At 44.5% G+C, this 13,414-nt stretch overlaps 1 protein-coding gene across 1 annotated transcript in view; it reads left to right on the top strand.

Moving 5' to 3' along the window:
* Positions 1 to 13,414, top strand: part of NECAB2 (N-terminal EF-hand calcium binding protein 2) — a 142,458-nt gene that overhangs the window by 48,177 nt on the left and 80,867 nt on the right. The window contains exon 3 of the mRNA XM_029049794.2: positions 7,338 to 7,446. Coding sequence (XP_028905627.1) covers positions 7,338 to 7,446 — 109 coding nt within the window. The remainder of the gene's footprint in view (positions 1 to 7,337; positions 7,447 to 13,414) is intronic.

Here is a 13,414-nt window from a genome sequence, read left to right on the forward strand (position 1 = left end):
GAATTTGTTGCTTTCATTCTATACTCATGGGAATTTTTTAGGCAAAGGAGAGAAAACAAGTATGAATTCTCTGCTGGCCTGAATGACAGTTCTTTGTACTCTTTGTGATTTTGCCCTATTGGGCAGGCAGCTGGAAAAAGTGCTAATTGCCTATTCTCCTATGTCCTGGACAGCTCACCCTCCCATCTGCATCAGGGCTTTGCACAGATATGAAATAAGGAATCACAGCTTGGGTTGCAGGAAAGTTCCTGTGAAGGCTAGGATTGCTGGATTGTCTTTATTTCCCCCAAGCAATTAGGAAACCTACAGCAATAAATTATTTGGGATTTTTTTTAGTTTTCCAAGGGTTGGTCTGAGACATTTGGCTGCCCTGAGGTGGGGGCCCAAGAGATGCTCTTCTCTTTCTCTTTGCACATGTCCACATCTCTCTCCCCTCCTCCGGTCCCACATTCTGCACGGTCATCTTATCATGACATGCATGCATGCAACATAATGTCATGATGTCACACCATTTTAGAAAAGAATATTTTGCTGCTACTCTACGCCTATGGCTTCCCCTCTACCAAGCACCGCAGGCAGCTTGACTTTGAGACCCTAATTTATGCCCCACGAATAGATCTCTTCTATTCTGTCACCACCTTGGAAAAAGGCAGCCACTCTCCCTTCTCCTCCCCACCCACATCATGCAATTCCCTGAGCCACTGACATGTCCTACTTAGACCATGGGGTCACCAGCCTGGCTTATAGAGGGGTCAGGAGGAGAGGAGAGAAGGTGGGGAAAACAACCAGTTACCTAATATGTTGAGAGAAAAAAAATAAGTGGCTAATAGGAACTGGGAAGGTGTAAGCATGTTTGGCTTTTCTGCCCAATTTCCAACTCCCTAATATTGCACCATGAGGAAATGTGTCTGGGGAACTAAGCATCTGTGACCTCTTACCAAGCCTGAGGATTCTAGGGGCTGAGTGAGATTTGAAATCTGGTAGTAGAGTAAAAAAAAGATCAACTGAGCAATACTAACCCTGCTGACCCACCCTTGAACTTAATATATGGAATAGGAGCCACATAGATTGGAGTGATGTGGGGTTATTAGGATAATTCCTCTAGCCTGTAAGTTCTTGGTAGGCAGGGAGCTTGTCTAATCAACTCTATTGTTTCATACTCTCCCAAGAGCTTAGTACAGGACTCTGCACTCGGTGCTCAATAAATACCATGGATTGATAGATTGATCTGATAACAGAGAAGCAGCATGGCCTAGTGGAAAGAGCACTGGCTTGGGAATCAGAGGACCTGGGTTCTAATCCTAACTCTCTGCTGCTGCATGACCATGGGCAAGTCACTTAACTTGTCTGTGCCTCAGTTCCCTCATCTACAAAATGGGGAACAAGTATCTGTCCTCCCACTTAGACTGTGAGCCCCATGTATATTTTGTATCTACCCCAGCGCTTAGTACAGTCCTTGGTACATAACACTTAACAAATACTACAAACAAATACCACAAATAACAGAGGCAGAGGAAGGTGTGGAGGAAGAGGATAAATTTTGTCTGCAGTGGTTAGATCACATGTATAAATCAGAAATTCAGTCCTCTGTTGGATGGGGTCTTTCCAAGGTCCACTGAGTTGGCAAAGTCTCCAGAGTCAAGATGCTCTGGAGTTTGTCAGAAAGACTATGGGCCAGGGGTGAGTCTCAGCACCTATGTGGCACTAAATCTAATGTGGCAAAAGGACAACTTTGGTGAGTGCTCATGCCTAACAGGGAACTGATTCTGACTGCTTTCAAGGACATTAAACCTCAGTGCCACAAAAATATAGGCTCCAATTTCCCCCTCTCTTCCAGGCTGTATCTCCTGTATTTCTTACTATACCAAGAATCTACCATGTACCATAAAAGCTTGGGCTGTAAGAAAAATCCAAAAAACCCTAAGAGTTCAATTAGCTTATCCCACTGCCTTTGGAAGAAACTCAGACAGATGGGAATATCTCCTGTTTTTGAAGGTAACAAAGGTTAATCATCAACACATTCAATGAGCAAATGTTCAGTCATGTGCACCCATACTACAAACAATAAAGCCACTTAAGTCTAAGTTTCAGTGCAACAAATGCTCAAAATGGCACATATGAATGACATGTAAGGTGACCATAACATCCTCAACTACTGTTGTAATCAATCATATATATTGAGCGCTTACTTTGTGCAGAACACTGTACTAAGGACTTGGAAAAGTACAATATAATAGCTTTGGTGAACACTCGTGCTGCCCACAACGTGTGGCTTAAGTAACTATGATAAATGCATTTGAATTTATGTGCAGGGATTTTCCAAATAATACTTATCTTTGGAAGCTTCCCAGGGACTTTTTGACCCTGAGCAAATTGTTCCTGACTCCAATCCATAACCTTAGCTCTCATCCAACCTTTTCTTTAAACCTGACTCTGACCCAACCCTAGTCATTCAGTGACTTGATTCCTGTAAAAGACTGAAGTGAAATTGTTGGTATTATTAGGGTTGGAGTTTTGACAGTTTGTCTCACATCTGTTTTTCAAGACTTAGAGGAAGAGATTCCCTTAGCTCCCTCAGTAACTTATTCTACCGTCCTCACAACCCTGTCCGTAATACCTTCCTTGTATCTGCAACAGTTTACTTCCCTCATGAACTGTTCATCAGATAAAATGATGAATAGTTGATTATGCATCAAACAATAAACTTTCATGTGTTTGAAGATCATCATTAAATCATCCCTCAGTTTTCTCTTCTCCAGACCCTCATCCTAGTTTTGTAATGTTTTCTCGTAGATCCTATTTGCCAATCTTATATCTTTGGAGCTCTTTTCTGAACCCCCTCCAACTTCTCCATAACAATAGCTGAGTAACACTGAATGGTAAAGAAGACTCTAGTGAGGGGTTGAGGCCCAGGAGAAGATGTCCCACATCAAACATGAATAATTTCCTGCTTCCATATGGAGATAATACAACTGGATTTGTTGGGTTTTTTTATAATGGTATTTGTTAAGCACTTACTATGTGCCAGGCACCGTACTAAGCACTAAGGTAGATAAAAGCTAATCAGGTTGGACCCAGTCCATGTCCCACATGGAGCTCACGATCTTAATCCCTGTTCTACAGATGAAGTAACTGAGACACAGAGAAGTGAAGTGACTTGCCCAAGGTCACACAGCAGGCAAGTGGCAGAGCTGAGAGTAAAACCCACGTCCTTCTGATTCCCAGGCCCATACTCTATCCACTAGGCCATGCTGCTTCCCAGCTTGTGAGAGTCTTAGTATGTTGGTAATGTTTTAGCCATAATACTCTGGTAATAGAATGGAGACTTCCCCCACCCCGCTCTTCGAGAACTTCCTAAATATTTTCATTAATGATTATTATGAAAAGCAATCAAAGCTGGAGGTTCAGTGTGCATGAATCGGGCCATCTGTTTTCCATTTGCCACGACCACAAACAGGCTTGCAGGAGAGATGGTCTGGGTTTCTGCCGTTCTGGTAATGATCTGCCAAGGCTGCAGAGCAGGGAGAGATTGCCGGGTCCTGGATTTGTTAGCAGAAGGCCGATTTCCGGAATATACACTGAAGCACTAGTTATTTCCGGCAACATGACTCTTGCAACTTCTCTTCTTCCCTTTTCCTGATAAAGCTGGATGGAATAAGCCAGGTGGTTCAAGCACTACAGTTCTCATTTCAACAACCATGGTACCAAGCTGATAAAGGGTTTGTTGGTCAGGATTGCTTGGGTGTTTTTTGTTTTTTTCCTTCTCACTCTGTTCCCAGCGTGATTCTGCCCAAAAACTATCTGCTGGATGCTCCCTAGGCATGCCCCCGATCATGCTGCTTCCAAACTGAAGACAGCTGTATGCCACTTGAGGAAACATTTTCTTTCTCAGACTAGAAACTACCCTCTCTTCATGGATGGTTGGGCTTCCTGGGGTGGGGCCACATTGGTGTCAAGAGATTAGTGGAGTTAAGTGAGTTATTTTGGGAAGGTGGACCCATCATATATCATTCTTTTCCACTCAACAACTTTTCACTATAGAAGCGGTACACCCACCTAATGGAAAGATCATGGACCCAGGAGTCAGAAGACCTGTTTTCTAATCCCAACTCCACCATGTGCCTGTTGTGTGACCGAGGGCAAGTCATTTAACTTCTCTGTGCCTCAGTTTCCTCCCCTGTAAAATGAGGATTCAACTTCCATTCTCCCTCTTCCTTGGGTTGTGAGCCCCACATGGAAAGGGACTGGGTCCAATCTGCTTATATTGCATTTACTCCAGCACTTGGTGCGGTGCTGGGCACAGAGTAAGTGCTGAACAGATATTATTAATACTAATCATGGTATCCGTTAATCACTTACTACATGCCAAACAGTATACTAACCACTGGGGTGAATCCAGGATAATCAGGTCAGACACAGTCCCACTCCTTCATCAGACTCACAGTCTAAGTAGGAGGTAGAACCAGGTATAGAAAGTCCATTTTATAATGAGGAATCAGGCCTGTTGGGGGCACAGCAGGGTCTTGCTGCTGGAAGGACAGACAGAGGTATACTGTTCTTTACCCACAGACCAACAGTCTCTCAAGGCTATGCTGTTGACTTCCTGGAGAGTGGCCAAGAGTGGGTTGTGGGCTCACTGCAAACCATCGCCATTAATCAAAAACTATTCAAGTCCAAATAATAACAGTAATAATGATAAAGGTATTTGTTAAGCACTTACTATGTACTGTACTAAGCACTGGGGTATATAGAAGCAAATAAGGTTGGACACAGTCCCTGTCCCATGTGGGGCTCAGCGTCTCAAACCCCATTTTACAGATGAAGTAACTGAGGCCCAGAGAAGTGAAGCGACTTGCCCAAGGTCATAAAGCAAACAAATGGTGGAGCGGGGATTAAAACCTATGACCTTCTGACTCCCAGGCCCGTGCTTTATCCATTTTGCCATACTTTTTCTCCTAATGACATTTTGTACCTACACTCAAAAGTCTCCTGTATGAGTAGGAAGTCCTTGAATTGATCTCTTGGTTGCTAAAGAGGCAGCAGTCCCACTCAGCAGCACTCTGGTTGTCTGAACAACTTGACTCAAAGGTGCACTGAGAAGGAAAGTGTCCTAGTGAGAAGAAGCATGGTCTAGTGGAAAGAACAGGGGCCTGGGAGTCAGAGGACCTGGGTTCTTATCCTGGCCCTGACACTTGCCAGTTGTGTGATATTAGGCAAGTCACTTCACTTCTCGGGCCCCAGTTCCCTCATCTGCAAAATGGGGATTCAATACCTCTTTTCCCTCCTACCTACAGAAGGTGAGCCCTTTACAGGACCTGATGATTTTGTATCTACCCCAGCGCTTAGAGTAGTGCTTGGCACATAGTGAGCACTTAAAGAAAACTATCATTATTATTATTATTATCCGAAAATGGGAAGGAGAGTCAAAAAGGTGGATAGACCTGTGAGTCAGATGACCTGAGTTCTAATCCCAGCTCTGCCGCTTGTCTGCTGTGTGACCTTGGACAAGTCACTTAACTTCTCTGTGTCTGTTACCTCATCTGTTAAAATGGGGATAAAGACCGTGAGCCTCATGTGGGATATGGACTGTGTCTAACCTGATTAGCTTGTATCTACTCCAGCGCTTAGTTCAGTCCCTAGCACTTAACAAACACCATTAAAAAAGCATTGTATTAAGCACTGGAATAGAATACAATAAAGAAGAACACTACTCAGTCCTGGTCCTCGGGCTCACAATCTAAAATGGGAGCTGGAAGATTGGTGAAGGACACATGCGGTCACAAGATTGAAATGATAAACAAACCTAAGAGCACAAAGGCAATAATAAACCACAGTAAGAACAGCAGAACATTATAATCAAAGGAGTCTTTTTCATGCTCTCTTCGCGCAGGCAGAGCTGGCCAGAGTCCAGTAGGCACGCAAGCCACAGCCTTCCCAGCATGCTCCTTGTACAATAAACCCTTCGACAATCTTCTCTGAATTCTCTTTTCCTTCAGAGCCACTCTGTCCCCTCCATCTCCTGTCCTGACCACATGTCTATACTGCATTTCCGTGGGCCCCCTCTGACCAGGTTGACTACCTTGAAGAAGGTTTTTCTTGAGCTTCCCTGCTGCAACTGAAGGAGGAAAAGAGACAATCTCCTCAACCCCACTCATCAGGAGTCTGGGCGATCTTTTGCTCTAGGGTGCAATTGGTCTGGGTTCACCGTGCCAGACTGACTCAGATACCCAGGATCTAGCCGAGCCCTGTTTCAAGGGCAGGCCGGAAACCCAGATGGCCTCTGAGAAGAAGGAGGGTAAGGAAGCTGGGACTTCCACCAAGTCAGCTCCCGCTGTCTGGCTTTCTCCTTTCCTTTTGCCTCCTCTGATGCCTCTACCTGATAAATGGGAGACCCCCAAATATACCCTCTTGTCTTGTCTTATGCTGTCTAGTTGTCTCTGACCCATACGGACGCCATGGACACATCTCTCCCAGAACACCCCTCCTCCATCTGCAAACCCAAATGGAATGGGTAGGCCTCTGCTTGACTCTCCCTCCTGTAGCTGAGATTGATAAAGCACAGGAAACTCTCCAGATGCGACCCTGAGAGGGTAAAGATACCCTCGGTACTTCCATAATGCATGTTTTCACTACACATTGTGAACAGAATGCAATGTGATTTTGGAAGAAAGGTTTATATGTAGCTATGTCCAAGCGCGTTATTATTTTTATTGTTAAGTGCTTACTAAGTGTCAAACACTGTACTAAACACTGGGGTGGATACAAGTTAATCAGATTGGACACAATTCCTGCTGCTCATGGGGCTTACAGCCTACGTAGGAGGGAGAACAGGAACATAATCCCCATTTTACAGTTGAAGAAACTGAGACACAGAGAAAAGTGACTTGCCCAGGGTCACACAGCAAGCAATTGGCAGAACCGGGATTAGAACTCAGGTCATCTGATTCCCTGGCCCAAGCTTTTTCCACTGGGCTAGGCATGTACTATAATGTGAGTTTTCCTTAATGTGGGGGTTCATCAAGAATGTAACCCCTGTACATGAGTATACTGAGTGTGCAAGGCAGTCAACATGGCAGAAACGCAGGCCAGCTTATGGGTATGCAGGGCAGATGATGGAAATGTGAATTTTGCTCTCTACTGGAGGTTCTTGTAACAACCCTGGAGAGAAAGGAGGTTGCAACCACTGACTAAAATGAAGATTGGGGCATATATGTAGCTTTCCATTTTCCAGGCCCTCCCTCTGCTCAGATACCAGAGATATTCAGAGTGGGATGTAGCTGTTCTTGGGTCAGTTGCTTACCAGCCCCCTTAACATTCATTGTCTTGTTCCTTTGCAGATGATGGGAAGCTGTCCTTGGAGGAATTCCAGCTGTTCTTTGCCGATGGAGTTCTTAATGAGGAAGAACTTGAGAAACTCTTCCACACCATTGATTCCGACAACACTAAGTAAGCTAGACCATCGGCCCCTGGGTCCCCTGCCCTTGATTAAAGTTCTGAAACTTGGCATAAACGTAAGAAGCCCACACTTATTCAGACACTGGTCAGCTCCATTTCAGTTTTACTCTTTATCCCCGTGCCAAGAGTTCCTCCAGATGCCTTCTTGGGAAGTTGGGGTGATGAGCCTACTCTAATGGTTCCCTAACCCCTTTGCCTAAGTCCTGAGGTTTCAGAACAGGAGTGTTGCTCCTGTCTGCCCCACTTCCAACAAAGGGGCTAGGATGGGTGTCATTGTCAGGGTGCCAGAAAAGCCAGTGAGGCCTCTCTTCCTTTTGGTAAACCCCTGCCCACCTCCCTAGTTTCTTTCCCCTAGACTTGTCCTTTTTTCCTCATGTGGTAAAATGCAGACTGGGCCTTATTGAGAGAAGGCACAGCAAGGAGCCACAGATGGTCTCATAATGCTGCAAAACTAGTTGAGAGTCACAGAGGTGAGAGTTCGACTAGCCCTGGCTAAGAGTGAGATAAAAAAGCTGAGCACAAAAGGAGAATCCAACACTAGCTGAAAGGGAGATCATGAATCTGAACTCTGGACAGGGAAAAGACTGGGGTCTACAAGGTGAAGCAACTCTGAGCCCCAGCTGAATGGTCAGATTGAATAGCTGTGGGAGTCAGAGTTATTACAATACAATTCAATGCTCTATTGTATCGTACTTTCCCAAGAACTCTGCACACAGTAAGCACTTATATATCATTGGAAAAAAGGAGGGAGCCCAGGTGGCATCCTCTGAATCTCTGCTCAGGAGTGAAGGAGACCAGATACCCCAGGAAATCATTGAGTCGAGAGGGATCTGAAACCAAGGACTTACCCAGCCCAAGTTGCAGTGGTGAGTGAAGAAATGTAGTAGTAATGGTATTTATTGAGCACCCACTAGATGCAGTGCACTGTACTAAGAACTTGGAAAAGTCCAACAAGTGCATGAGTTACATTCTCTGACCCTAAGGAGAGGAGAGAGGGGAGTTGAAGAAGGTGATGAGAGTTGGGAAAAAGAAATGGGAATTGGGTGGGGGTGGCTCACTGAACCGCCATCATCGCCCCAATCCTCCACTGCCTTCTCCACCTCCAGTGGCTACTATAGCCAGCCCCGTGGCTACCACCAAAGTAGGAGCAGAGGTGACCAGTATACGGCAGAGAACAGTGAAGAGGGGAAGAAGTAGAGAAAAGTTGTTTCTGCTTCCGTCACCCCACCGCTCACTAAACTGAGGCCATTTATGGGAGATTCTAGTGTGACAACAGGGATAATAGCTGATGCCAGAGACAAAAATGGAGGGAAGACTGGGTAGCCTCTTTTCCAGTCCTCCACCCTGCTGCCACACTGTAACCTCCACCTTTGCCATAGCTGAGAGATTCTCTTCTGGAAGATGAAAGGAGCTTGGGTCTAAGAGTCAGAGGGCCTCTGTTTTCATCCAAACTTGGCCACTGGCCTACTGTGTGGTCTCAGGCAAGTCCCTCAATTGCTCTGTGCCTCAGTTTCTCTAACTATAAAATAGGGATAATACTCGCCTTTCCCTACCTCCCAAGGATATCATGAGGACAAAAATAAGCTCAGAAATGCAAAGACTCCTTGTAAAATATAAGTTCAAATTGGTTAATTGTCACCCAGGCCAAAAATAGGACATTACTGGGTCAGTCAATACTATTTATTGAGGGCCTACTGAAGGCACTGAACTAAGTGTTTGGAAGCGCTTAGTACAGTGCTCTGCACATAGTAAGCGCTCAATAAATACTATTGAATGAAGAGTACAATAAGAGTGATCCCTGCCCAAAGTGTGACCATCCTGCCTAATGCAGGATGTCTATTCCCCTTACCCCTCAGGGCTATGGATGATATATGGGTCTGTTCTGGTTGAACCCGAAAATGAAGAGGGGAAAATGGTCAGAGTGTATCTTTGGGCAGATATTCCTGATCCTGGAGGTGGACAAAGTCTGATGTGTGAGGGAGAAACGTTGTGAAATCTCTTTCTCTGAGAGACAGGAGAGATTTCTTTAGTCAGCAGAGATTCCCATCTGGGGATGAGATGGCTTAGGTGTGGTCCAGCCACACAATCGGTGGCAGAAATATTCTCCTCTAACAGTCTGGCCCGCTGAATATGTGAGAGGCCAATTGACTCTGCCAGAGTGCTACTGGGAACTGGTAAATTTTCACATTCCAGTTAAAATTGCCTGTGGGCCCAGATGCTCAGCCGGTTGCTCAGGCTTTGTTTATCAGCAGCTCCCACATTCAATGTCCTATATGAGACCCCTGCTGGTGCCGGAATTTCCCAGGAGTCTGCCCAGAAATCAGATTAATATTACAGCCTGGCGCCACCAGCGGGACAATTTCACAGATATTTAATGATAACTTTATCTTGGCTTTGCATCTGCTCACGGTGTCTCTCTCTCTTTCCCCCGTTCCTAGCTCTCCCCACTTTCATCTCACTTTTTTCCTTTTTGTTGACTGAAACTTTCCTTGGCCGAGATCTGGGCTCTGGAGCAGGCAGTTGGCTCTGAATTCAAACCCCTGGCTCTGCTACGTTGTCTGGGCCACTCTGGCATATAAACAGGAGTTCCAAGCTGACTCGGAGCCTGAAACCCAGGGGTAAAGGAGAGGAGAAGCTGCTGGTTGAGTGTTAAGGACCAGAGTGAGAATTGAACTCCAGATTCCAATCCTGGCTCTGTCATCAGTGTGCAATCAGTGTGCAGGCCTTAGACTCTCTATACCTCCCTTTATACATTTAATAATAATGATATTTGTTAAGTGCTTACTATGTGCTAAGCTCTGTTCTAAGCATTGAGGTAGATACAAGGTAATCAGATTTTCCCACGTGAGGCTCACAGTCTTAATCCCCATTTTACAGAAGAGGTAACTGAGGCACAGAGAAGTTAAGTGACTTGCCTAAGGTCACACAGCAGACAAGAGATTGAGCTGAGATTAGAACCCATGGATTCCCAAGCCTGTGCTCTTGCCACTAGGTCATCCTGCTTCTACTAGGCCATGCTGCTTCTAGGCCATTTGTGAAACTGGGGATGATTGGAATTACTTACTGATCTCACAGCACACTGTGCGAATATATATATGGTGTATATATATATATATATATATATCTACATATATATTTATCTTAGGGAAGCAGCATAACCTAGGTGAAAGGGCCTGGGCCTGGGAGTGAGAGAACCTGGTTCTAATCCCAGCTCTATCACTTGTAAACTGTGTGACCTTGAGCAAGTCACTTATATTCCCTCTGCCTCAGTTCCAACATCTATAAAATGGGGATTCAATACCTGTTTACCTTCTTCCTTAGACTGTCAGCGTCATGTGGGACCTGATTGTCTTGTATCTACCCCAGCACTTAGTACAGTGCTTGATACGTAGTAAGTACTGAAAAAATACCACAATTATTATCATCATTATTATTATTGCTATATTTTTATTATTAGTATTGTTATCTTTGTTTCTCCTGACATCCTGCTAATTGTACCTTCCGTTCAACTCTCCTGCCTCCACCCCCTTGCTCAGGTTGTTCCCTGGCTTGAAACTCCATTCCACCCAACCCAACAGACCACAGTTATCCCCACATTCAAATCCCACCTCAACAAACCTTTCCTAATTCATTCCCAGTCCCCTAAAGAATAAAAATCCATCATTCATCACTAACACTTATACCCATCCCCATAACTTTGGTATGCCCAATACATTCAAGGATTTATTTTGGCTACTCTATTTGTAAATACTTTTATGCCTTTCTCCCACCTTAGAGTGAGAGCTCCTTGTGGGCAGGCAATGTGTCACTTCTCCATTTGATCTTTCCCAAGTGTTCAGTACAGTGCATTTTATCCAGGGGGTGCTCAATAGATTCTCTTAGTACTAGTGGATATGATCAGGAGTCAGTCCCCTAGGTTTTAACATTCTCTCAAGCCTATGCTTAGGTAGAGACCCAGAGAACAGATATAAGGCTTTTTCATGATAAGTGATACAAGCTACCTCATCCAGGGAATTCCGAGCTCTTTACAAAGGTGACCTGGCAGCATTGTGGTTAGCTTCTTCTTGTTCTCCTTCCCCGTGGACCTATTAATGCTGACTCTTTCATCCTCACCTCTTCCTTCTGTTAGCTGCTAGCATTTGTGTCAAATGAGTATCATTTCACCTGGAATGTTCACATATGAGCACTTACTCTGATCTTTTTCATAGGCATCCTGCTGTAATCTCAGATGGAATTGGTGCTTTAATTGTCATTTTTATAATTGCGTGGGGAAATGTGGGCCTTTTTATGATTTTTGTTTCTTAAAACTACTGAAATTCAAACAAATGAATTGCATTTTAAAAAGAGCTTACTTTAGTCTCAAAGCTGGCTGGGGCTTTTGTGTCCTGTGTGATGCCTTGGCTTTCCATCTCATTCCTCAGTTGGGTTTCCTTATTGGGTCCCTTAAAGATTTGGTTGCTTTAATTATTCTGAAAGCAGAGTAACTGCAGAGCTAAAAATTATTTCATGGAGGTTATTGAATCATCCCTCACAACACTGCAATTACAGGATGGTGGTACCATTTCCAACATATCCCAAACACACAACCTTTCCAATCAGTTCTCATTTTTTCTGACTGGTGTCTCCCCAGCGCTTCAACAAAACTACTTGGATCCCATTTTCTCTTCCTCCTCCAGCACCCCATGTTTAACCTGGGATAATTGACATGGGAAATGGGTCAATTCCAGCATTTAAAAAAAGTTTCCACTTTCTCATCCCTTTTATTCCCCATCACGGAGACCTTCTGCTTCAGTAGAAAGTCCTCGATTTTGAGTATTTCTTCTGTTTATTTCCCAAGTACATTTTCTTACCCTTGCAGGTTCCTTTCCAAATAACTCTAATTCTTTTATTATTGCTTTCTTCTTCTAGTTCATATTTCTGTCCTGGTTTCATATCTAGGCAAGATAAGACTTTTCAGGCCTAAATATTAGAGCTAGTTAGTTTAGTGGGTTTTTTTGTTTTAATTCCCTCCAGCTATTTCCCCACCGGCAGCATTGCCCAAGGATGGGGGATATGTTCCATCTTCACTGTAGGCATCATGGCTGGAGCGTTTTATCACTGATCTTGGAGAAATGTAGCAGTGAAAGAGTCTATAGTGCTGCTCATAATCAATCAGTCGCATTTATTGAGCACTTACTGTGTACAGGACACTGTACTAAGCGCTTGGGAGAGTACAATACAGCAGAGTTGGTAAACATGTTCCCTGCCCACAAAGAGCTTACAGTCTAGATGGGGAGACAGACATTAATATAAATACTTAAATTGTAGATGAGTACGTGAGTTCTGTGGGGCCGAAGGCGGGGTGAACAAAGGGTGTGAGTCCATGAGCAAGGGCAATGCAGACAGGAGAGGGCGTAGGGGAAATGAGGGCTTAGTTGGGAAAGGCTTTTCCCATGCCAATTCAATGTATTTTTCTCAAGTTTGGTGTGCATTCAGCTCTCCATAAGCTGCTTTTCTGGGACTTTCCAGACCGTTTTCAGAAATCTCCATCTCCCTCTTGTTTGTCTAATCTCTGGGTCTCTCAACAGGACTGGAGATCTTTCTGAATTCAGAAATGCTCTCTTCTTGTGCTGAGTGGTCACCCAATTGACCTACTGTCTTCTCCTGAAGCCATCCTTAAGCCTTCCTGTTGGGAGTTTGGCCAGTAATGGTGGTTATTAGGCTTCAGCAGCTGCAGCTACTGGCTCCAAATAACAGCAATAGCAGCAGCACAAAGCAAGGAGATGGTAATTGTTAAGGACTTGCTATGTGCCAGGGGTATATACAAGCAAATCAGGTTGGTCATATTCTCTGTTCCACAAGGGGCTCACATTCTTAATCCCCATTTTACAAATGAGAGAACTGAGGCATAGAGAAGTGAAGTGACTTGCTCAAGATCACACAGCAGACAAGTGGTGGAGCGGTATTAGAACCCAGGTCC

Source organism: Ornithorhynchus anatinus, chromosome X1 (genome assembly GCF_004115215.2).
Source record: "Ornithorhynchus anatinus isolate Pmale09 chromosome X1, mOrnAna1.pri.v4, whole genome shotgun sequence".
Lineage (NCBI taxonomy): Eukaryota > Metazoa > Chordata > Mammalia > Monotremata > Ornithorhynchidae > Ornithorhynchus > Ornithorhynchus anatinus.